General features: G+C 50.1%; 2 protein-coding genes across 4 annotated transcripts in view; one reads left to right on the forward strand and one right to left on the reverse strand.

Annotated features, from left to right (window-relative positions):
• Positions 1-21,019, forward strand: part of TAOK3 (TAO kinase 3) — an 84,783-nt gene extending 63,764 nt beyond the window's left edge. For all 3 annotated transcript variants that reach the window (XM_066978907.1, XM_066978909.1, XM_066978908.1), the window contains 8 exons: positions 3,915-4,049; positions 11,105-11,341; positions 11,984-12,112; positions 13,455-13,658; positions 16,295-16,534; positions 17,519-17,731; positions 17,830-18,012; positions 18,161-21,019. In XM_066978907.1, the coding sequence (XP_066835008.1) occupies positions 3,915-4,049; positions 11,105-11,341; positions 11,984-12,112; positions 13,455-13,658; positions 16,295-16,534; positions 17,519-17,731; positions 17,830-18,012; positions 18,161-18,322 (1,503 nt within the window). In that variant the 3' untranslated portion in view covers positions 18,323-21,019. The remainder of the gene's footprint in view (positions 1-3,914; positions 4,050-11,104; positions 11,342-11,983; positions 12,113-13,454; positions 13,659-16,294; positions 16,535-17,518; positions 17,732-17,829; positions 18,013-18,160) is intronic.
• Positions 20,804-23,462, reverse strand: PEBP1 (phosphatidylethanolamine binding protein 1). The gene is made up of 4 exons (XM_048063654.2): positions 23,228-23,462; positions 22,849-22,958; positions 22,148-22,248; positions 20,804-21,700 (listed from the first exon to the last, which is right to left on the reverse strand). Exons 1-4 carry the CDS (start codon positions 23,360-23,362, stop codon positions 21,483-21,485), a joined length of 564 nt encoding a protein of 187 aa, XP_047919611.1. The 5' UTR covers positions 23,363-23,462; the 3' UTR covers positions 20,804-21,482.
• Between the last annotated feature and the right edge of the window lie 1,186 nt (positions 23,463-24,648).

The following is a 24,648-nucleotide window of genomic DNA, read 5'->3' on the forward strand; positions in this document are numbered from 1 at the left end:
TTGTTTTGACACAGGTCAAATCAGAGTGTTGTGTAAAATTATGGTATTCCACAAATGTGTTAATTAACAACCTCCAGATGTACCAGACTGTGCAAATGACCAGGATGGCTAAATTGCCTGAACCCTTCACATTTTTTAAGACTCAGAGCTCCAAGTGTCAGAGACCTTTCGATTTCTTTGCACCATGGCCCCCGAGTGTTGTGTGCAATTGTAAAATTTAGGATGAACTGGTCTGAGGGGCTGTGCAAAACACAATTCCCCACCTCCAGTGCTTCAGACCGAGCCAGCCCAAGTGGCTTCCAGGAACGCTGTTCTGCTGTCCGAAACAAGTATGGCAAGCGGTAGGACTCTGAATGCTCCTGTGTGGTATTACTTTATTTCCATGAGACTTTATAGTAGTAAGGGGAAAAAAATAAGTCTCATTTAGTCTAAGCAACAAGCCAGTACGGTATTGTTTTGTTCAGCTCTGCTGTACAGAGTTGTTGCTGGTCCTTACCTCCTAAAGATGAAACTTTGACAATAAAAACATTGCCAGGGGAATCCTCTGATTAAAATCTAGTTTATAACAAAAGGCATGAAAAGAGGATGCTCACAAACTGCCCAATGCCCGTAATAAACACAGACTTCTCTAAGAACTGTTGGAACTTGAGCAACTTCGCAAGTCCCCTGAATTACCCTGTGCACGCCGATGCCTACCGCTGCCGCGGTCAGCACACAGCCTTCCTGCTGCCTGTGCCCTGCTCTTCTGTGGGAGCTCTCCTACATGACAAGAGTTGTGATTCATACTTGGAAAAGGTGGTGGTTGTATGAGATGTAAAGGATATTTGGGTGTAATGACCTGCAGGCTTGAGTTTTGGCTTGCACATGCAGGCAGCGATGAAACCTGTGTGCTATCTGGAGCTGTCAAGGAGGTCAGTGCTTGAAGCCTTTTCTAGAAAGACTCCTGATACATCAACGTCTCTGCGGATTATTGAGTTTTAGTCCGGTGTTTTAACATGAACAATGGCACCCTGCTTCCTTTAAATTCTTAGAAGTTGGGGATTTGCTGCAGTTCTATGCACTGCTCTGCTCTTCATGAAGGTATTTGGTGTGTGCCATCAGAGGTGCAGCACGCGGGTGAATATTCCTGTCAAGGTGAAACTGGATGTTTCTGCCTCAGGCTGATCCAGTTGGTCGGTTTGCTGTTGGCGAGGTTGTTTGTGAATCGGTTGCAGAAGACGATGGGACTCCTTCCTCTGTGTTTTGTTAGATCTTTCCACTTAATGTGGGATACTTTGCCAGTGCGAGAGGTTCAATGCTGCTATGTGCTGAACAAATGTTCAGTGGTGAACTATGAAATACGATTTATAGATCTGTCTGCCCGGTTTTGCTGTGATTAAAATTTGAGGCAAAATTCTCATCGATTTATCAGTAGGAAAAAAATCAACTCCCATCCACCTACTGAGCTGTGTTTTCTGTTTGCTTCTGTGGCTTGCTCGTTCAGTTGCCTTCTGAGCAGGTATTTTATTCACATAGGAAGTTTTGTTGCAGAAATGTCTTTTTCCCCCCTAGCATTTCATGGAACAAGCTACATCTTTCTTTATAAACAAACAAACAAAAAATTACCAGTACAATTACTGCTATCTGGAAGGAGTCAGCTCAGAATGTCCGTAGCATAACACGAAATCACCATTAAGAACAGGCGGTGAGTGTTGCTCTTAAAAATGCATGGCTGCTGCATTAGGTCGATGTTCCTGAGATGTTGGCCTGGTGCTAGGGACTGTAAAACCTGCTGTTCGGTGAGGAAGATGAAAAGATGGTGTGTGGTGGAACCGAGGTGAGGCTCTGGAGAGCAAAATTCGGGTTGTCATCCATGGGCTGACCTTGGGCAAGCCGTGCCATTTTGAGCAGTGGTTTTGCTTCTTGCCTGGTTTTAATATTTTACATTCATCCTAGCATGGTAATGGAGAGAAGGAAGGTGATTGACGGACACGGGTGTTTCTAGAAGACCTTAGGAACCTTGTTTGTTCACGTGTGCTGCAGCAGACCGTGTATATTTGGCCTGATACGTGAGGGTGCTGTGGAGCTACAGAAGGCATGGGAGCGGTGCTCCTCCCATGGACCCATGTGTGTCATATTAGCTATGCTGCTGAAATTTACCTGTTTAATCAGGATTTTTGGTGCGACTATTAGAGTCCAAGCCTTTTTTCGGGAAAGTGTGCAAGTCTGGGAGCACCCTGTCTGCCACGTGAATGTGCACAGATGGAAAATGGAAGATCGGCCCCGTTGCCGGTAATTGCCCTTCTGTAACACTGCCTCCCCCTGCTAGGGCAACAAAAAGCCCACCATGGGGATGACAGAAGTAAAAAAGAAACGTCAACTTGTTATTGCACTCTGTGTAGGCCCACTACTTGTTTGGCAAACTGTCCTTTTTAATCGTTTGGGCACGCGGGGGCTCCCTCAGGTAGCTGTGGGGGTGCCAGGACAGTCTCAGCCATCGCGCTCGTTCTGCAAAGGCAAGAGGGAGCCTGGGGCAGAGGGGCTCGAAACAACGGGTGGGAGAAGAAAAAATCGTACTGCAAGTGGTTGAATTTGCACGGGTCCAAACCAGGAAAAGCTAAACGCTGAGGACAGCAGCGGGGGAAATGAGCATCTGGAGTGGGAGAGGAGCATCGGTGCGACGGTGATGTGGTGGTGGAAGCGTTGGTGCGCGTTGGCTGGTTTCTTGTCTTGGGTCTTTCTGACCTGGCTGATGTCTGGAATGGTGACAGGGTGGTGAAGGTGCTCGTGCTCACCCACAGACACCCGCTGCATGAGCCCAGAAGTTGCTACTGCCATAGCCAGTGCTTGGTGTAAAGGCTGGTGTCTCCTGCTCACCTTCGGTGTACGCATTCCTCACTTCCACAGCCTTTGGTTTGTGTCCATGACGGCCACAGACCTGATGAAACTCAGGAAGAATTGGGTGGTTAGCAGAAGGAGCTCGAGGAGGGCAGCCACGAAGCTGTGCCGGGAGCCATGCGGTGGGTGCGTGGCCGTCGGCTCCTGTCACGGGACATGACAGGATCCCAGCGGTGGTAGGAGCTGGCTGCAGGTGTGCTGACTTCTGGAGGCCACCTCTTCAATTAGCAGATTCACAGTGTTGCTTCTGATGAGCGTGGCTGGTTGGGGTCTCCGTGGGCTCGCCAGGAGCTCTGCTGTCCTCACACCCAGCCCGCAGCGCTTCGGCAGAAGCATGGCCGCTGCTCGCGGCGCCTTTGCCAGCGAGCGAGAAGGGGAAGGCTGCACGAGAAAGCATTTGTGCTAAAACCCGTGAGCTGTTGCTTTAAAAGGAAAAAAAAAAATCCTTTGTGGGCTGTGGAGAGAAAGTGCTAGAAGCGTGCGGGATCATGACTGGAAAGCAGGATCCCTGAGTGGCGGCGGAGGCGATCCTGCGCGGCGGCAGGGAGCGAGCCGGGACGCCGGTCCCGCCGCCGGGACAGAGGAGCTGAGCTGCCAAGGGAATGAGGCAAAATGTTGCTCTGGTGTTAAAAGGCAGCGGCGGCGGCTTTGCTAGACATGGAAGTCACGTTTTTCAAGGGATTACTCGGTTGCAGTGCTTTAAGCCAACCTTTCTGAGGAGCCCGGTCGCTCTGCATTGCTTTGTGCTTCTGAGTCTTTTTTTTTTCCGCACGTATGTAATACTGGAGGTTTAAAAAAAAAAAAAAAAATCTGCCAGGGATTCAGAAGGCATCCCGCTAGCGATCAGCTGACACGCCGAACCGAAGCTGCAATGTGTTGCTTATTCATTTTGTACCGTGGGAGCTGCAGGGGCTAGCAGAGAGCTAAACTATGCATTTCAAACAGCCGTGCTTGTGCAGAAAGAGGGCTGAGAGACAGGCAGCCGCCGAGGAAAGAGCACAGCTGGACTTTCTCCTTGTTTTTATCCATTTCTGCAGGATCATGTATTTATAAGGGATGAGGTGGGCCACAGGGATCGCAGGCCTGAGGTGCGGCCTACCCAGTCAGTGCAGAATCAGGCCCTCCACTACCGGAACCGAGAGCGCTTTGCCACAATCAAATCAGCGTCTTTGGTAAGCAGCCCCCACCCCTGCTCTCTCTCTGTCTCTCTCTCTCTCTCTGGGAAGGGGTCAAGAATTTTTTTTTTCTCTCTTAATTTTTTTTAATCTGTTGGCATAGCAACTAGATATTGCACCGAATGATGTTTTAGCTGTGTGTGTGAAATGTAAGGTGTAGGATATCTGTAATATCTGGGCTTTCACACTGCATATCTTTCCAGTCTATGTGGAATAAGCCACATTTGTGAGTGAAGCTAATATCGTTTTAGATTTTTTTTTCCTCTTCCACTTATCTCCTTTGTTAGGGCTGCTAATATTAACAAATGTGCTTATTTGCATGTGCATAAAGAGTGTCTATGTGCTTGTGTGAAATACGGTTAAATGCTATGGAAATGCAGATGCATATGGGTTTTGAAACAATAAGATTGCTGTTTCCAGGATGAGCTGCTGATGATTTTTTTTTAAATTTTTTTTATTTTTCCCATTCATTCATTCATTTATTTCAAGCAACTGTGCTGTGACTGCGCTTTGCAGGCTGATCCCCGGGTGGGATCGCGGGGTTGCAAGAGCCGAGGGCTCACGGCGGGGCTGTGGGCTTACAAAGAGGAGGGGGATGGGCTGAATCCATCCAGATTTGTACTATTGCAAATGTGATTGCTGTAAGATGCCTTTGTAGTAGCGAGAGGGGTGTGTGCTGCCAGAGTTGGCGGCCGCGCCGCCTCCCCGGCACCCGCGCGGCTGCGGCCGGCGGCAGCCTTCAGAGGGGCCCGCTCGTGGGAGCAGGGCGAGAAGCGGGCTATGGGGTGGGTGGATGGATGGATGGATGGATGGATGGATGGATGGACAGACATGTCACCGAAAGATTTGGGCCCCCCGGCGTTGGAGGTCACATGGACGGGAGCATTAGGAAGCACCGTGCCGCTTGCCCGCTGCCATGACATCATCCTGGACCAGCCCCGAAATTACAACAGCAGCCCTCCCCTTCTTGCTCTGCCCTGGCTGAATGATTTTTTTTTATTTTTTTTTATTTTTTGCCTTCACCACCACCATTTCTTGATCCCCCTGCACAGATCCTCCCGATCTTTACGCGTGTAAGAGGCAGCGGCGTGTGTGTGACCACAGCTAAAGGTTGCCAGCCGAGCGGAAAAGCAGCAGCAGTGCCAGCAGCCAAATATCTTCCCGTATGGTGGTTGCTGCTGCTGTTAAATCCTAAAATGACGCTGAGGCATTCAGACCTGTCACCAGACACTTTGCAGGCTGAGATTTGGGGCAGGGCATCCGAGTTCCACCTTCTGCAGGGGTGTTTCTGTGTAACACTGCCTGACTGCTCCCTGGGGCCGAGTCCCCTGCTCCCCATCCTCCTCTCCCCGGTTTCAGGATCCTCCATTCCCTGATCTCAGGATTGACCTAGAAATGGGCACGTTAGAGGTCTTCTGGTCTCCTGGAGACCCTCTGCCTTGCACATTTTTTCTCTTTTGTGTGTGTGCATACAGCACAGCACCAGCACTGTTATACCTGCACTCAACAAATAAAAGTAGGATCCGGTTAAGTTGGCTGGAAGGAAGAAATGATAAATGGCTCAAGTACTATCATCCAAGCATGTATGGAAATTGAGTCCTAGATTGATGGGTGTGTGAAATGTACTCATGATCTCTTACTCCCCCTGGAAAACTGCGCCTCCTGTCCTTCCCTCAGCAGCAGAGTCCATCGCTCTTCTTTTCCTCGGACGTGTCATCCCTGAGCTTCTTTGGTGGGTGAAGTTATTGCGTGGTGAGGCCCCCTTGGGAGCTGGTGAAAGAGGGAGGCACGAGGATAAGGACAGTGAGGTCTTCCCAGTCCTCTGAGCTCTGGGGAAGGCAGCGGATGTCCCAAGGTCACTCTTCAGTCCCATGGCAGTCCCCTGTGGGGCTGGGACTGTGTCTGCCTTACTTAGCCACTTGGATTTCCTGAATTGCTCCGCTTCAGTCACCAAGTGATTAAAAAGATACTGGGCCAGGAAGATGCTGGGCTTTTTGGAGAACTTTTCTGTCTCTGATTTTCTGTGGAACATGCTCTGATAAGGCTTAGAGTTCACACCAGCACAGCAGTACATGCACAGCATCTTCTGGGACAGGGGGAAGTCCCAACCCTTGTGTCACTGTGTTAGCCACGGGGCCTGTGGAAAAGCACACAACGTGTCATGTACAAACGTCGTTGTTTCCCATCACATGCATACGTACCCCCTTCCCCAACGAGAGAGAAGTTCCCCAAAACACCCCCTGGGTGTTACAGGAGGCGTTGCTGTGTACTTAGGTTCTGAGATTGCATGGTAGGGAAGTAATTTCATTATGTTTACAACAAAAACAATTTCAGTTAATTTTGTGATGGGCTTTCCCTTTAATAATCTTTCACCTCTGAATTTTCCAAAATGGAAATCTAGAAAATAGTCTAAATTTCAACCATTTCCCCAGAACACAAAGAATGCCACTATATTTTCTTGGGTTTGCAGTGCTGCCGTGGCTGTCACACACTTCTTTTTTTAATCCCTGTGCATTCAGTGCACCCATTCTGGGTGACCGGAGGGTGTTGGTGGCACGGTGCTGGTACTGGTACGGCCAAGGGAAAACTGTCACGCCTGTCCCTTGTCTCCTGTTCCAGTATCTTGGGGAAAGACAAGGTCTGGCGTGTAGCTGATACGGGAAGAATGACCTAAACACGTCCGAAAGTTAGTGCAAAACCAGAAATTCAGACTATTCATCTGTGTTAATTTACTCTTTTAAATGTTATCTTCAAAAATAAATAAAAATCCTGTGTGATAGCTCCTACATCACTGCTGCTGACCGTCAGTCGACTTCTCAGCACCTGGGCCCTGCTTTTGGGCACAGAAAGGTTGCACAGCCGAGAGCCATGTAGCCTGCATTGCAGAGCATCCTGAATTATCAGACAATGGGAGCTTTGACACCAAATTTAACGATATGGGTGATATTTGGGTGTCAAAACATCTGCTGTGGGACGTGCTGAACACCACCCGTGACAAGAGAAGAGGGCAGCACTAGAGGAAGGGCACCGAGTGCGGGGCCGGTGGGCTGCGCACGTTGTTCCCCCCAGGCCAGATCCAGGGTCTTGGGCGCTCACATCCCTGTTGTTCACCCCTACATCAGGATACTGCAGGCTGAGGAAAGGCTTTCTGAAGGGCTCTGTCAACTTGGAAGTCTCCTCTCGTTCCAAAAACAAGCTCAAATAGCTTTAGCGAGTGAAGGGGACCACAAACAGGAGGGCTGCACTAGACAGCTCTATGCTCCCAATGCCCCAGAGATTTTAAGTGCCGTTCCCCTGCCCTGTTTTTCTGCAAAAGCATCACATGAATAATAAGGAAACCAGGCAGGCTTTCAGATAACATAGTGAAATGGGCTATCCACAAAGGAACGGGCTGTGAACATCTCTCTCCAGTCTTTCAGTGATGCTTTGATATTATTTTTAACAGGCTTAAAAAAAAAAAAAGAGGGCAAATGGGGTTAAGAAAACTGAAGGAGTGATCTTGCTTTTTGAAACAAGTGCTTACCTTTGGTCTTATTTTAAGCAAAAATTTTCATAGTCACTCATTCCGGGACCACCACCGTCTTTGGTCATTGTGTGTACCACCTTCTCCCCCTCTTTTTTTCCTTATGGCACTCTTGTGGCAGCATGGAACGGTGCTACGGGGAAAATACTCTGCGTATTTCTGCTGTTGTATTCAAAATCAGTATCTGAAAAGGAGATCAGGTGCCAGCCACATCTCCATCTTACTTCGTGGATTATCAGTGATCCATAAATTAAAAGTTACAACTAGGAACCTAAGCCTTGAAGCTGAGAAAGCTGCTGTGAAAAGGAAGGCTGGAGGTTCTGCGTGTTGATAAGACTGCACCTATCAACATTTTCCAGTGGAAGGTGTTCTTTTAAATGTGTGCAGAGAGGCACTGGTTTGCATTTCTGGGTGCCTTTCATGCTTGACCCCTTAACTCTCCACCACCTCATGCGTCTCCTTGATACCTGCTTTTGCAGCTTTCAAATGAAATGATCTAAGGGGTAAAACTTCATAGCAAGATCAGGCAGTAGGGACCCTACTGAAGGCCTTGGCGTTCTCTTTGAAATCCAAATACTAGCAAAAATATTACATGATCTCATCCTGGGTGTGCGAAGCCAAATGTCTGGGTACATGTGAGCACTCTTCTCTGGCTGCGGCCATTAAAATGGCATCGGGACAGTGTGACACCAAAACCTGGTACGTTTACATGGTGGCTGTTCCCGTGCACCCTCTTCTGCTGAAGCAATGACATTTTTTTCCAGATGCTTGTGCTCTTCAGCACATCTGTGCTGCTGCCAAACAGATCTTTGCCCTAAAATACTGACTTGTTCTTTCTTATCTCAAGGAAGTTCTCTCCTTGTGAGAGGCTGCTGGTGTCTTGCTCAGTCCTCTGCCACCACCCAGCAAAGAGGACTTGGTATTTTGGTTAGTTGTCAAGAGGTGAGAATAACCCTCACTTAGGAGAACATTCAGTGTCTTGGTAGAGCAACATATATATTTAAAAAAAAAAAAAAAAAAAAAAAGGAACTCTAAGAACTGCCAGTTTAGAGAAGTTGTGAGCCCAGCTTCCTTACGTCAAGCCAAAATCTTGGAGAGTGAAAAAGAGGAAGTTTGGATTTTGTGACAAGTGAACTGCCTGTGAGAGTAGGTTGGGAAAGGCAGCTGCCTGTCTCAGCGCTGTGTATGCCAAAGATGCAGAGGGATAAGAAACTGAGAAAATGTCATGCCTTAATAAAAGCTGCTCTGTTTTATACCGAGTTTTGGTTCTGCCGATGACTGATGCAACATGCTTCAAGTAGAGCCTCAGGAAACCACAGTTTTCTGCTTTAAAGGATCCTGACATTTTCTGGTTACGTGGAGGAGAAATTTTGCAGTGAGCAATTCAGTTTTCATCTTTTCCCATCGTAATCTGTGGGATTAGATTTGCAAAATGCTTTTTAAAGTTCAAAGTGCCTTTGTCTAAGAACGCTAGATAGGTGATTACTGAAACTTGCCCAGATTTTGTTTTTCAGATGGTCACTGAGGCTGTGCACCCATTACAGGCTTCATCTTTAAAACCATAATCATCCAGGTATTGACATATTTAGTCTGAAGTGCTTCTCTGGTGCCGAGCTGGTCACATCCAGCAGCTAATTCCAATTTCTTCCAACTTCATCCATGCTGTCTCTGAGATCACCATTTGTGGACCTCATCTTTGAGGCCGGAGTTCTGAAAGAGTGTTGGTCTTAATTAGAGATTATGGTGATAAATTAACTCTTTAGCATGAGCGTGCTGAATGCAGACATCAGATTCATAGAATGTCCGAAGTCTACTGCTCTTCTTCTCCCTATTGCTCTTCTTCTCCCTGGTCTTCAGGAATGAAATGCTGCTTCTGGTTTTTAGAGATTAGGGCAAAGGGAAAACTGGCAAGGTTGGTAGTGGATTTCTAGATCTGTTTCTTATGTTCTTGCTGTTTGCCTTGTTCTGCCAACTTCTTGGTGCTGAGCGTGCCCCGTGGAGTGCTCTGCTCTTTGCAACCAGGCAGGGCCTGAAACACGGCACGTTCAGTCAGATCCCGTGCTGCTTCCTGGTGTTAGCAGATCTCCCCAAACTTTTCCTAAGCTATAGCAAAACACCCCGTTAGTACATGGCTTTGTGTTTCGGCAGTCGTTCCTACACTCCCACGTGTTCTGATGCCTGGCTGAGGAGGGTTTCAGTACCCAGCCTCAGGCATATGAAGGAAGGCTTCCACGTTACACCAGTGGCTGAGATATAAGCATGTATTCAATATTCAATCCAGACGATTTCAAAATAACATCCCAAAATTCCTTGTGCAAGGAGGACATGATTTGTGCGTCATCACAATGAATGTCTTCAGGTGCATCCCATCCTAAGCCTGAACTTTCCTTAAAGATCTCCAAAACATGACCTCCGAATGGCAGCAGTGCTGGAGCAGGTGCCAGTTCTTTCTCCTGGCTGCCTCTGGAGAAATTCATCAGCAAGGCTGGGCTCTTGCAGGCTGCAGGAAGGGAAGGGCTGTTGGTTCGTAAAGCTTCCGTAATCCCCTGCAAAGGGCTCAGCTCTGCTGCTCATTGTTAGTGTGAAGGAAGATGTCCCCTCTTCTGGAATCAGACTGCAGCTCTACGTGTATGCAAAAGGCTTTTGGCTCCCAGGGCTATCATATAAAGATCTGCCGATCTATATGTGACATTCCTGGGGCTGTATTCTTAATTTAAAAAATAATAATAATAAAAATAAATCAGTCTTGTACACTTTTCATCTTTTGAAATGGAAGCATTACCATTCAAGTTTTCTTCTGAAAAATTTTGGCACAACTTACTGGGTGTTTTTTTCCTGCTTTCACATGGCTGTACTTAGGCATGGAAATGATGTGGAACCTGTGAGTTTGTTTCAGCTGAGCGGGGTTTAAAATCTGCTTAGACCATCTGATCAGTCTCGTTAAGAGCACACAGTTCCAGAACAGTGTTCCCTTGTTAGAAAACTTTCAGTTCTGGTAGGGAGTGAGCTCAGTCTGCTATCTTCCTGCATTTCAAGAAGAAATTTTGAAGGAGGTTCAGGAAATAGGTATTGAGGGACTGAACTGGAACGGTGGTAACTTGGGGTTTCCAGGAACGGCGAGTTTCTCAAAGTGGGTACCACCTTGTAAGCCCACGTAACCTTCAGGATTTGAGCCCTGTGTCTGAAGGAGGTTGTACAGCAGCCACCTGCGTTTCCAGATCTCCTCCGGTGTTTCCTGTATTGATGAGTGATAACCTGCTGGTTCCTCTGTTCGTAATGTGACATTTCTGCTGTGTTACTGAAAATGCATGTGGAGTTGTCAGGAAAATACCGGGGGGAGAATGAGGAGGGAGAAACCTTTTGGCCTGGTTTGTGATATTAAACAGTAGCACCCTGTGAAACCTCAAACAGCATTCCCTGAAAGTTGACTTCTACGAGCGCAGCAGATCATGGCCTGCTTTACAGGTAAGCAGTTAACAGGGCAGCGAAGGCGGCCACGTAGCAGTTCTTTCCCTTTCCCTGCCATCAGGTTACAAGGCAGATCCATGAGCATGAGCAGGAGAACGAGTTGCGGGAACAGATGTCAGGATATAAGCGGATGCGGCGCCAGCACCAGAAGCAGCTGATCGCCCTGGAAAACAAGTTGAAGGCCGAGATGGATGAGCACCGCCTCAAGCTGCAGAAGGAGGTGGAGACGCATGCCAACAACTCGTCCATTGAGCTGGAGAAGCTGGCCAAGAAGCAAGTGGCTGTGATGGAGAAAGAGGTGAGTACGGATGTAGGCTCCCTAAATGTACGAGAAGATTGAGAGGGAGAGGCGTGTACCAGGTCTCAGGGAAAGGGCAGAGGAAGTACTGCTTAAAACCCATGTTCTTGAGCACACGGAGTGGTCACTGCCTGGAGCTGCGGTTTTGTGAAATAACTTCACAGCTACAAGCTGACCCTCTGGGTGACGGGCACTCCAGTGGCACCCACCAATGCTGTGGGTAGCGACAGCCAGCTGAAAGAGACCAACAAACTTTTGGGGGCACCTGGGGGGGCTTCTGCCTCATGGCTGGGGTGTGTTAATGAGGCTGTGACAAAGCTTGGGGTGCTGTAACCTGTCCTTCTGCTGTCACTCAGCCTGTTTAGAAATAGGTACGTTAATTATATGGTAATTAGTGGGCTTCTGCCCTCTGGGGTGGTTTCGGTGAAGAGACAGGAAGAGGAAGCTCTTAAATGTATGTGGGCATTATGGTTTCTTCTTGTGCAAGCAGCTTTCATTTGGCCAAATGCTCATGACTGTGTCTAGCATAGGATGGGAGAATGACAGACAAAAAAATACCCAAAAGAAGACCAATTTATGCTGGATTCAGTATCTGCTCCTTCACCCCTGTTCTTTTTTTCTTCCTTTCTCTGTGACTTGCAGGCAAAGACAGCTGCAGCAGATGAAAAGAAATTCCAGCAACAGATTTTGGCTCAGCAGAAGAAAGACCTGGCGACCTTTTTAGAAAGTCAGAAGAAACAATACAAGCTTTGCAAGGAAAAGATTAAAGAGGCAAGAAGCCATCGTTTTTGGGGCTGAAGGGGTGTGGCATGAACATGAACTAGACTCTCTTTTTGATTAACCTGAGCCAGCCCAAGGGTTTAAGGGATGCTGTCATACTTGGAAGCAAATTTAGATTCCCAGCTAGTAAAGTTTCAAGAACTGGGATCATCTGGCAATATTTCTAGAATTAGGGGTGCTAGAGAAGCCTTTGTGGTTTGCTGTAGAGCAGAATCTTTGAAAGCAAGGGTGATGAGGCGGAATGGGAGTTCATAGAGAACTCTTCTTCCCCCTTTCCCTCATTTGTTTTTCCCCTCAAGCCATAAGCAATCAGAGCAGTGGTACACGTCACTTGAATAAAAACCCTGGGATCACTTATATGAATTAGAAAAAAGGTAGGCTGAGGGATTTGGGGTTGTTCAGCCTGGAGAAGAGAAGGCTCCGGGGAGAGACCTTACAGTGGTGTGCCTGTACCTAAAGGGGGCTACAGGAAAGCTGGGGAGAGACTCTTCGTCAGGGAGTGCAGTGATAGGACAAGGGGTGATGGTTTTAAACTTAAAGAGCGTAGATTTAGATGAGTTATAAGGAAAAAAATCTTTCGTATGAGGGAGGTAAGGCCCTGGCACAGGCTGCCCAGAGAAGCTGTGGCTGCCCCACCCCTGGAAATGCTCAAGGCCAGGCTGGATGGGGCTGGGGACAGCCTGGTGTGGTGGGAGGTGTCCTTGCCCGTGGCAGGGGGGTGAAACTAGGTGAGCTCTAAGGTCCCTTCCAACCCAAACCATTCTGTGAAATAAGTAACTTCGGTATATAGTCTATATCTAGCCCAAACTGTGTTACTTTAGTACATCGTCCCTGCCAGGTAGCAAAATCCTTTGCTGTTATGAATGTAGAGAGGACAGAATGTAAGTAAAGAGCCCCACTGGGTACCTGATTCAACAGACTTGAGCATGAGTCCTGTTGAAATAAAGGAAACTTAAGCCCAAGCTGGACTCCTTTGTAAAACAGGTGCAGAGCTAGGAAGGGAGCCAAGGATTTTGACCCGTTCTCTTTTCTGGATGGCCAGAGCCTCCCCTGCAGCAGTGTTTTCTGTCTCTTCCTTGCTGCAGTGTTCAGCCTTGAGGCATTTGTGCTTAATCGCCATTTCTTCCTGCTCCTCTTGGTGTGTTAATGCAGCCCTGGAAGCAGTAGGGCTGGGCATGGCAGGGGACAAGTCTGGTTCCCCTGGTACCTGCTGATTTTGGTGTCCTTTTGTGAACTGAATGGCAGAGGAGTAGCCAGCAACAGAAGGTCTTCCAAGTCCTGCGTCGCAGTGATCCTAAGGAGAGTCTTGTTTTTTGACTCTGTATGCATGCAGGAAATGAATGAGGACCACAGCACACCGAAGAAAGAGAAGCAGGAAAGAATATCCAAACACAAAGAGAACCTGCAGCACACACAGGCTGAAGAGGAGGCCCATCTTCTCAGCCAGCAGAGACTCTACTACGACAAAAACTGCCGTTTCTTCAAGAGAAAAACGATGATCAAGAGGCATGAGATGGAACAGCAGAACATTCGGGAAGTATGGCACTCTTCAGTTCTTTTTCCAGACATTTTTTTAATTGTTCTAGCTTCATGTCTGTAAAAGTTTGCCAGCTGCGTGATACTAGATCTTCATATTTTAAGTTGTCAAACAGAACTGAGAAAAATGTAGGAAAAGTGTTTTGGGAACCCGTTTTCCGTACAGAAATGTAGTTAGCACATGGCTGCTTTTATTTATTGAAGGAGGAGGGTGGCAAAACAGGCTTGCAGAAAGAAACATTACGTGGGCCTTTAGTTTTTTTGGGGGGAGCCTGCTGGGCTGCTTTCATATCACGGGGCAGTTTATGCCGTGTTGGGTGTCAGGGCCGCCTGTAGGATGGGATGGCTGAAAGAACGTCTTGTGAGGAGTTCTGCTGGTTGGCTGAAGGAAGCTCAGGCAGTTAAAATTTGTGTAGTGAAACAGTAATAACCTTAAAAGATCAATACTAAGTTGCAGACCAAAATGCTACAAATGTAAGAAATACCAGAAATTCAGTCCTGTTGTGTCTGTTCTGAGCATCTGCAAATAATCAGAAGTTGCTTTTGCCATTGGGCTCCACTCAAACCAGTGCTCAGCACACCCAGAATTGGCGGTTTAAGGAGAAGCTGTTCAACATCTTGCTTTTCCTCATTTCTTATTAACCCTCGCTTTATGGGCTGCATATAGTCACATACCACTTTGGAAAAAGAATTATTACTTCTAGGTATTTTTCTGTGGTCATCGCTATAGGATCTGAATTCTTTATGGAATGTTTATTTTGGACAAGGACTATGAGAAGGGGAGGATATTTTAGTAAAGGTTGAGAGTGAAAGAGTGGTCAAAAAATTCTAATAGTCATTTATTTAGTCTGCTACCATCAAATTTTCCATGATACTTAATGGTGCCCAGTATTTTACTTATCCAGAGCTTTGCTGCCCTTGACTTTGGATGTGCCTGGGGCTGCTCAGCTGCTGCTCAGCTGCTTTGCAACTCACATCCAGAAGTCTCAACTGAAGAGTTGAGACACCCCAAAAATGAATGACTGTGTGAAAAATCAGATTTGGGCACACTTAACACTGCATGTAAGCTCTGTGGCAAGGGTGAGAACAGAATTCAGTTACCTAGCATGCTATCTGAGTGTGTTTTAACCAGGAAACACTCCTCTGAGTTCTTGCATTTAAGCTCTAAAAAGACCTTTTTCTCTGAATGATGTAAATGTTGTTAATTTCCTGAAAATCACGCCCCTACTAATTAGTTCATATTCACTGGATCAGGCACCTGAAGTAAATAACACTTATACAGTGTTTTTTATTGATGTTTCAAGTATCCAAGAGGTTTTCTTGTGCAAATGGGAAAGTGTTTGTGAGAAGAGGAGTGCCTCTGTTTGTTCTACCTGAACTGAAATCAGGCGTGGAACGGGCCCCAGAGCAGCTGGTTGGCCTGTCCTAAGTGTAAGGCACAAGCGTCGCCGCTGAACGCCCAGGCTGCCTCCTCAGTGTGCTGGCTGCCTTTGCATAGACAGGAAAAGATCTCAGCGTATCAGTAGATCTCGTTTTTTATTTTGGCTGTCAAGGGTGTGACTTTGGCTCAAACATGAACACGTGCGATGCCTTCGCAGTGGTTACAGCAGATTTGGAGGACCTGCTTGCAGGTGCTGACGTTGAGAAGTACAACAGGATTACAGCATGAAGCAACAACTCAGAATTTCTAATTAGATTTCTTGCTTTGACTGCAAAAATTTGTTAGACTGAGCCAACATGGGGCACTCCCCGTGCTGGGCACTGGATGTGTACGTAGTGCGAGGCAGCCCCTGCTGTGCCGGAGCCTAGCATGAAGCGTAGCAATGGGTTTGTAAGCTGGGAGCTGAAGCAGAGGCATACCAGCAGACCATCTGTGAAGGTCACCAAATCACCAGTGAGAGGTACAGCTGTAATCACTGCTCAGCTGAGCTGGATTCTGCTCCAGGCTCTACAGGTTGTTGGCAATACCCAGAGACAGAAATAAAAGCAGCAATCAGGGAGAGAGTCAGTTATCATCCTCTTCCTTGGTCTGCAACGTGGTGAAGGTTTTCCTAGACTGTAGGGCTCTGTGTGGAGGAACAATTACGTACACGTTGCGAAGTAGCATGAAACTTGGAATATATTTTCATTTTACAAAAAGATACTGCACCTGGGGCCAGAAATCACCTGTGTGTGGTGGTGGACTAGGTAAGAAAAACTTAATCCATGTTGGATCTGATCTCCCCCGCTTTGGCCATTCTAGTATTAGTGGTGAATAAGAAGCCTCCTATCGTGGTGTGTCTAGCAGGGGCTAAGGCAATTTAAAACAGAAAATACCTAATTCTGCACAGTGCTGTCAGTCACCCGCGCTTGGAGCACCCGAGGACGTATTAAATACCTCAGGGCTCTCAGCAGCTGCAGACGGCTCTCGTGTGGCCCCAGTGCCACCTGCTGGAGACTCAGCAGGGGACCTGGGAGCTGGCAGAGGAGCGGTAACAGGGGTGCTAGGTGGCTGCTTTATTACCATTCCCATCGTGCTGCTGGTTTCGGGTTTTTCTGTGGCATGTGAAAGTCATAGAAGCTGTCTAAAGGAGTGAGTGGGGCACCCGGCCTTGCAAATTCAACTTTTGTCTTGTGCTCTGCTGTGCTCTTGTGCAGGAGTTAAACAAGAAGCGGACCCAGAAAGAAATGGAGCACGCCATGCTGATCCGGCACGACGAGTCGACGCGCGAGCTGGAGTACAGGCAGCTACACACGCTGCAGAAGCTGCGAATGGACCTGATCCGGCTGCAGCACCAGACTGAGCTCGAGAATCAGCTGGAATACAACAAGCGGCGAGAGCGGGAGCTGCACAGGAAGCATTTCATGGAGCTCCGGCAGCAACCAAAGAACCTGAAGGTGCTGGAAGCTTTCCTTCCTCCTCTTCCACCCTCTGTCCCGCCGTGCTTGCTGGGCAGGCAGGCTGTGCGCCTGCTGCTCCTCGCACAGCACCCACACCGCAGAGCCAGCGTTCTCCACCAGCACTGTGCTCTCCTCTGCGCCCCTTGCCTTTGCTCAGAGCTGTTTGGTGTAAGGAAGTTGCAAGTTACCGTAGCAAGGAGCTCAACAAGGATTATTTTTAAGTGCTGTGCTGATTGAGGCTGCTGGGTAAAACTAGGCTGGTCCTTAACCAAGTGTGGCAGAACTTGCTTCTGAGGGATGATGACCTGTGCTGTCTGCATGCCCTTGCTCGTGTCAGCCTGCAGACCTCGATGTGGGAAGGGGCTGGCTGATGCCTCCTTGATTTCAAAGGCAACAAAGGGAGAGAACCTGGGTGTGCTGAGCAGTGCCCTGCCCTAGTCCAGCTGCGGGTTGGTTGGAAACCTCTGAGCTGCCCTGGGGGATTACTGCTCCTCCTCAGAATGCCTTAAAAAAAAAAAAAAAAAAAGCAGCAGAGGGCTTTTATTCATCCTGTCCCACTCTCACTAGCTGTCAGATCTGCTGTCTCCACGTAGTGTGGTTGTGGTGAGGGAGGCAGCTGGTGGAGGCGTTTGTGGGTATCAGAACGGGAGGCCTTTAAGAGCCAGGCCGCCCTGCGTTTTGGGAGGCAGGTGGCAAGGCGATGGGCAGGGCGAGCCGCAGGAAGCAGTGGCAGAAGGTGGAAATAGGTAAAGAGGGTTTCGTTGGTCCTGATGCTGGCCCAGGCCTGCGGTCAGCAGCACCCCAGCAGGGGCTGAAGCTGGGCTGGAGCTGGCGCTGCAGGCACGGAGCAGCTCCTCGCCCAGGTACAGGGGCAGGAGGCGGCACAGAGCACGGGGCACCTGTGGCTCTCCTTTTGGGTGCACTATAACCTCTCCGTTCCCAAAGCTCTTCGTGCTCTTCACGTGGTTCCTTCCTTGGCAGGCTATGGAAATGCAGATCAAAAAGCAGTTCCAGGACACGTGCAAAGTGCAAACTAAGCAGTACAAAGCACTGAAGAATCACCAGCTGGAAGTAACTCCAAAGAGTGAGCACAAGACAATTTTGAAGAGCCTCAAGGACGAGCAGACGAGGAAGCTCGCCATCCTGGCAGAGCAGTACGAGCAGAGCATCAACGAGATGATGGCCTCACAGGCGGTAGGTGCAGCGTGAGGCTCCTCCTGCCCGTGGGCCTGCGGCGTGGGGACAGTCGGGCCGTCAGTCCGTGCAGCACGCGGTGTTCTTCCCCCTTACAGCTCCGGCTGGACGAGGCTCAAGAAGCGGAATGCCAAGCCCTGAGACTGCAACTCCAGCAGGAGATGGAGCTCCTCAACGCGTACCAGAGCAAAATTAAGATGCAGACAGAAGCACAGCATGAAAGAGAACTCCAGAAGCTGGAGCAACGGGTGTCGCTGCGCAGAGCACATCTGGAACAAAAGGTAGGCGTTGGGTGGGCTGCTAGGAGGTACCCGTTGGCACGCGCCCGTCTCGCCTCGCGCACGGCCAGGGCCGGGCTCGGTGGGGTCGGCACCCGGCTGGGAGCTGCCGCACCGCGCCCTGAGGGGCTGCTGCCTGTGCTTCTTTCAGATCGAAGAGGAGCTAGCCGCCCTCCAGAAGGAACGCAGCGAGAGGATAAAGTTTCTGTTGGAAAGGCAGGAGCGAGAGATTGAAACGTTTGACATGGAGAGCTTGCGGATGGGCTTTGGGAATTTGGTCACATTAGAATATCCCAAGGAGGACTATAGATGAGATTAAATTTCTTTGCCATTTAACAAAAAAAAAAGGATAAAAAGCAAACAAAATAATTATGAAACTTGCAAAACCAACATTCCCCATGTTAACGGGCGTGCTCTCTCTCTTTCTGTCTCTCTTACTGACATCGTGTCGGACTAGTGCCTGTATATTCTTACTCCATCAGGGGCCCCCTTTCCCCCTGTGTCAAGTCCCGGTGCAGGACAGCTCCTGGCGGTCTTTTCCATAGTATGTCACAGTATTGATGTCTCTGTGCAATGATTAAAAATGTTTCAGTGAAAACTTTGGAGACAATTTTAATGGAAAAAAAAAAAAAGTGGATGTATGTTGCTTTTGAGCAATCACTCATTTTTACCACCAATCTGCGAAAGTACAAAGCAAAAAAAAAAAAACTCAAATGATATATACAAACCCAGGGGGAGAGAGACTAAATCCGCAGCCTTACCTTAACTAGCTGCTGCATTATTTTATTTTATTTTTATTTTTTTGGTATTTATTCATCAGGAATAATTAAATAATAAAAAAATTTTATTAAAGATTGAGAAATTTGATACATTTTACAGAAAAAAACTTAATCGTGATGTACATATCAGTGGTGACATATTATTACTTTTTTGGGGGTGGGGAGGGGCGGGGCAAAGATCTGGTGATTTTTAGAAGAACCATGCCAGGCGAGGCGGGGATTAGACCTCGGTCCTCGGCATATTCTTGATTGTATCATAATCATTTTCTGCTGTCGCAGAGAATGTGAATACACTTAAATGAGCCCACAGGATCCCAGTAGCACAAATTGGGCTTTGTCAAATCGTGTATTTTGTGTATAGAAGGAATTTAAGGAGAGCTTTTACTTATTTTCATATTGTATTTTAACTGTTTCTCTGATCAAAAATTTTTTTACTTCTTTCCCCCTTTCCCTCCTGCTCCCTGCCACCCCGCCCACTTTCCGGTTCAGTACTTGGAGTTCAACACTGTCTGTCAGATCATCCTGAGCCCTTTCTTTTCTTTTTTTTGTTTTTTTTTTTTTTGTTCCTCCCCCGAGTCCACCCCCAAACCCATGATCTCGGTCATAAATATTGCATTATTCACACTTTCAAACTGTGTATTTTCTTACAATAAAAAGATTAAAAAAAAAAGGCTTTACTTCTTTTGCATGCACTTTAAAAAAAAAAAAGAAAAAAAACAACAAAAGAACAAAAAAACATTTTTCAGGTTCAAAGGAAGAGCATGAATAACTGTCAGAGCTTTTAATTATATTTGTAAATAAAAGTGTTCATCACAACGCCTCGCTGTCTCATTGTGGGAAGGGCTCCGGGGCTGCCCCTGCCCGTTCCCCGCAGGTGGGAGCCGGGCTGGCCGCGGGCCCTTGGGGGGGAGCGGGCGTCCCACGGCAGCGCGGCTCTCGGTGGTGCGCGGAGGGCGGTGGCGTCCCTCCGGCCCCGTCCTTCAGCCCGCTGCTGCAGGAACTGCTGGTGGAGGAGCTCCTGGGCTGCTCCAAAGCCCTTTTTTTGGGCACAGGAGGTTTTCACGCTAACTAACGGCTTGTTGCTCTCAGCTTTTTTGCCTTTCTTCCAGCCTGACAAGTCCCGGGCCCTGACCCAGCCCTCGCGAAGCACCGTGTAACGTAGATGTTCCAGCACCTCCTCTCCACCTGTGTGTTTTGTCTTGTGGATCTCAGTCTTTATTTGGGGTGTTTCCTTGAAAAACTCAGTCCTGACTTTTTTTCTTTGCTGGTCCTGTGTATGGGAGCTACTCCAGTGGTTGTGGTGGTGGCATAGCACAGGTGCGTGCTTACCTGCAGCCTCCCCTCACGGGGCGTGCTCACGTCTTAATTGCAAGTACGAGGTCACTGGTTTTTACGGGGCATTGCTGCAGCATTTTGAGGCTTAGAACGTGTGTTTTTCACACTCCTCAATAAACAGTACCTTTGAGAAAAGAAGTTAAAAGAAGGGGGAAGGCTTCTGTTTCTGTGAAGCAGCATCACATTAGCTTCATTTTTTTTAATTAGGACAGCCATGAGTTGTGGTTCATTTTCTGTCGAGTGCTGAGGAACCACCCCCAGGCCTCGCCACCTGCAGGCTGGTGGAGGAGCAAAGCACAACAGCAGCCCGGCTGGGCAGCATCTTCAGGGCAGTAACCGGGGGTACTTGGCGCAGGAGGCGACATCTGCAAATAAGGGGGGACCCTGTGAGCAAACGCTGCCCCACGAGCAGCAAGCAATGCAAATGTTCATAGTGGTGGAGGTTTTGGGGGTAAGTGACGCTGTCCTGGCTAGAAGGACGTGCCTGCCTTGAGCTCCATTCCTGAAGCATCAGCACTTATCTTCTAGGCTCAACGCGTGTGCTTCGGGCAGCACTGCCCGTGTGGAGCTCCCCTCGCAGGGCTCCAGCCTCGCCTCCTCCATGCCAGGAGGGGAAGGAACGGCGCCGCGCCGAGCTGCCAGCACTCCCCTCCTCCCCAAGGACACAACCACACCGCCCGCCTTGGTAAGTTTTTAATTGCACTGCGAGCACGCATCGGGTCACAACAGAACATGAACAAAACAAAGCCGCTCTGCTTCGAGTGGCAACAGAGATCAGAAGAGAATAGAGAATCAGAAGATAACCAGCTTCCCTGCCTCGTTCTTCTCGTTATCTTTAACGTAATGACTTTAGTGGTTCACCTCATTGGCCCAATACTCGAGAGAGAAAACAAAAAGCAGCTTCCCTCTGACTGCTGCCTTCTCCCCTCCTGGAAAGAGAAGGCTCCGCAGCCAGCACCAACCAGAAGTGGTTGTGCACCCACACCAGTGCCGCGTAACGCTGCTTCAGTACAGCAGGGACACCCCCGAGGTGGCAGCGATTCACAGAGGGTCTGACTTCCCCTGAGCAGGTCGGCCCGGAGGCGCTGCCCCTCGCAGCGACGCCTTTTCAGAAGCTTTTTGCGCTAGCTACAGGCTGTACCTACGGGAACAGAAGCACAGCACAAGTCCAGACTGCACCAACACCAAGGCAGATTCAGCTTGTGGACGGCAACAAGGTTATGGTTCAGCTCAGGAGGTCAGTGCGGGAGCAGCTGGGTTCAACTCACAGGCAAACAGAACTACAGAAAGGTGCTTCGAGCAGGCTGGTCTCTGGGGGATCGGGGGGTGCCACGCAGTGCTCGTGCAGGTGCCTCCTCCCTACTTCCCAGACAGCTGCTCGTAGAGTTTCGGCACGTAGTCATCCCACTCCGCCTGGTAGCAGGTGCCAGCCACCGGCACCCCCAGGTCGTACTTGCTGCGGAAGGCCGCCACCTTGAACTTCCCTCGCTTGTCGCCAGAGCGATTGGACAGGATGGGCTCGTTGCACTTCAGCTGCTTCGGCTGCTCGTACACCAGCCACACATACCGGTGCAGTCCTGCGGGGAGGAGACAGCACGACAAGTGCACCTTACTTGCAGTTCTGGGGTTTAAGAGTGGCTTTGAAGCGACCCCAGCTGCTCAGCGAACAAGCCTGTGTCCACCTGGGGCACGCTGGCAGCTGCTGCTATCGTTCTCAGGATAAGTATGAGCTAAAGGAGCTTAAAGGAGATGTACAAGAGGTGCGTGAATGACTCACGTTGTCCCTAAGCTGCGCTCCCCCTGCCCCAGCTACTGAATTCAGGCAGAAGGGCACGGATCCATCGCCCAATGTCCAAGGGGCGCCGTGATCAGTGACCAGGGCTGGCTACAGGCAGGCCCCCCGGGGCTGCTCCTGTGGCACAGCATGCGGTTTGCATAGACGCACGCCGTGCCGCTGAGTGCTGCGTCTGCTCGCTCGCAGCACAGCCAGGCTCAGCTCCTCCTAACTGCAGCCGGGTACTGACCTGTTCCTTTGGGGGGTCCCGACCCGACGTAATCTGACAGCACGGTCCCGCTCCCCACGTCATTGCCTTTCATGTTGGTCACCAGGAAGTGATGCCATTCCCTGAAAGGAGACGGCAAGAACCAGTCAGGCTGCGTCACAGCCCTCGGGTAAGACCCTTCCTTACTCTGAGCAGCTGTTTTCCCCCAGAGTTGTCAGAGTAGGGTGACTGAAGCTAAGCACTGTCATTCCTGGTTGGTCAGACCCAAAGGTGTCAGGCCCACAGCACGTACTGCCTCCTTCAGGATGCAGAGCCCATCGGTCAGCTGTCATCCTGCTCTGCAGCTCCACCATGCCCACAGTCTGACCCTCTACGAGCAAGCACTGCATGTGATTCCAAGTGGCCTGATGTAGCAAGTGCGCTGGTCCCTGGTTTAATATTTTACTGCTAGCATGAAGAGACCTAGTTCCAACTCATGCACGGCTCATATTAGTGAGCTGCAAATGCTGTGCTTCTCCAAGGCGCAGGAGACCTCCAAATAACCCTGGCAAAAGCAGCTCCTCTTCCCCACGCTGTCCTTGTCTCAAGGAGAGATGCAAGGGCTCTGATCCTATGCAGGGCTCTGTTCCTATCCCCAGCCACAGCCCCACTGCCGCAACCTAGATCACACCCCCCACCTCCTTCTCAGCCTCAGCTCAGTCCAAGCGGGCCACCCCCATTACCTGAACTTCGGGTCCTTCCTACTGGGAGCATCAGGGTCCGTGAGAACCAGCGTGTACAGCTTCTGGGGGTCGCAGCCATCCCACTCGATGCTGGTGGGGCGGTGCTGCACCTGGAGCGATGACAGCGTCAGCAGGAGCTGCCGGCAGCGCCGCGCACGGAGGCCAGGCGTGACCAGCCACGCTCGATGTTGAACGTTCAAGGCCGCTCGGCACCCGTGGCCAAGGCTTCAAAGCCAGACGTCCCCCACCGCCAGCCAGGGCGGGCCGCGGCCGCAGCTCCCCCCGGAGCGGCCGCGCCGCCATTTTGTGGCTCCCTCAGGGGGGCAGGCGCACAACCCCCCCCCCTCACACACACCCCCTGGGGGCCGCCCCCGCTCACCTGGGTGGGCGTCAGCACCTTGCCCAGCTCGTCGATCTCCACCGAGCCGTACTTGACCCTCAGGGGCTGCGCGGGTCTCTGCTCCACCTCAGTGAGGCTCAGCGGCCCGCTCCACAGCCCCAGGTCCACCGCCATGGCCGCCCCCCTCCCCGGCGCTGCGCTGCGCTCCTGACTGACTGACTGACAGCCGCGCCGCGCAATCAGCGCCGCCCCTCGGCCCGCCCCCCGCTCCCATTGGCGGAGGCTTGCGCCGTGGTCCCGCCCCCCGATGGCTGGGCGCGCCCCCCTCCCCTCCGAGGACCCAAGGGCCGCAGGTTCGAGGCCGGCGGCAGCCGCAGCGCCCGGCGGGGGCTGTCCCTGTGGGGCGGGGATCAGGGCTCGTCCCCTGCCCTGTTCCCTTTATAAACCACGAACCAGGGACACGCTCCCTGCATGCACGAGGTGCCTCAGGCTGGGCTACGAGCGTGAGCTGGGGCTAAGACCTGGCAGCGCAGCTGAGCGTTTGGCAGAGTGCTTTATGGCCTCTGCCCTGCAATGTGTTAGTGTGACTGCTGAGCATCCACAGGGCTGAACACACCTCAGAGGCACCTCTTCCTCTGCTCCCTCCCAGGAGGGATGGCCTCACTGTTTCTGCTGTTGTATTTCGCATTTTGGAGTGGGCAACAGGGTCGGAGGAGGAGGCTTTGGGTATAAAGCAGCAGCTGGGGCTGAGCTGCAGGGCATGTCCTCTCAGCCTGGCTCACATCAGTTGCCAAAGGAGACCAGAGCACACCACAGGACTGCATGGAGCAGACTGGTTTCAGCTGGAGACAACGTGGGTTGAGTTGGGACAGGAGAATCAGACACATCAAACCCCAAAGCATCACTGTTCCCAGCCCACTGTGGCCCTAGCCTGCCCTGGAGCACTTCAGGGCTCAATCTTTGCATGCTGCTGCCTGCTGAGGTCTCTGTCCAGGCACAGGAAGGTTTGTCCCCCACTGGCAGCAGGAGGCTCCCTCTTTGCATGTGGGCACTGACTGCATGCTTCCCTATAGAAACATGCGTGCCTCTGGCCATCCTCTTCTTTGGTGTCAGCCCCTGTGTTCAAGGTGTAGGTTTTCAACTGCCATACGTGCTGGAAATCCTGCCTGGCCCACAAAGAAGGAGTCTTTTTCAATGACACCCGCTCCCAGCTCCTCTGCAGGCACAGAGCAGCAGGGTCAGTCTAATCCATGTACACACTCACGGGATCAGTCTCCCATGTGAGGATGTACACCACCTGACTTGGTCTGCTGAGCACAACAGAGCTATCTGAGCCTCATTCCTCTCCCCTCATTTGCTTTGTTAATTAAGTGACCTACTAAGAATCCCCATATCTTTTTCTGCCTGTCAGGATGAGATGAGAAAGAGAAGGTGGTTGCTAGGATCATTCTTGGTGTGCC

Source organism: Anser cygnoides, chromosome 17 (genome assembly GCF_040182565.1).
Source record: "Anser cygnoides isolate HZ-2024a breed goose chromosome 17, Taihu_goose_T2T_genome, whole genome shotgun sequence".
Lineage (NCBI taxonomy): Eukaryota > Metazoa > Chordata > Aves > Anseriformes > Anatidae > Anser > Anser cygnoides.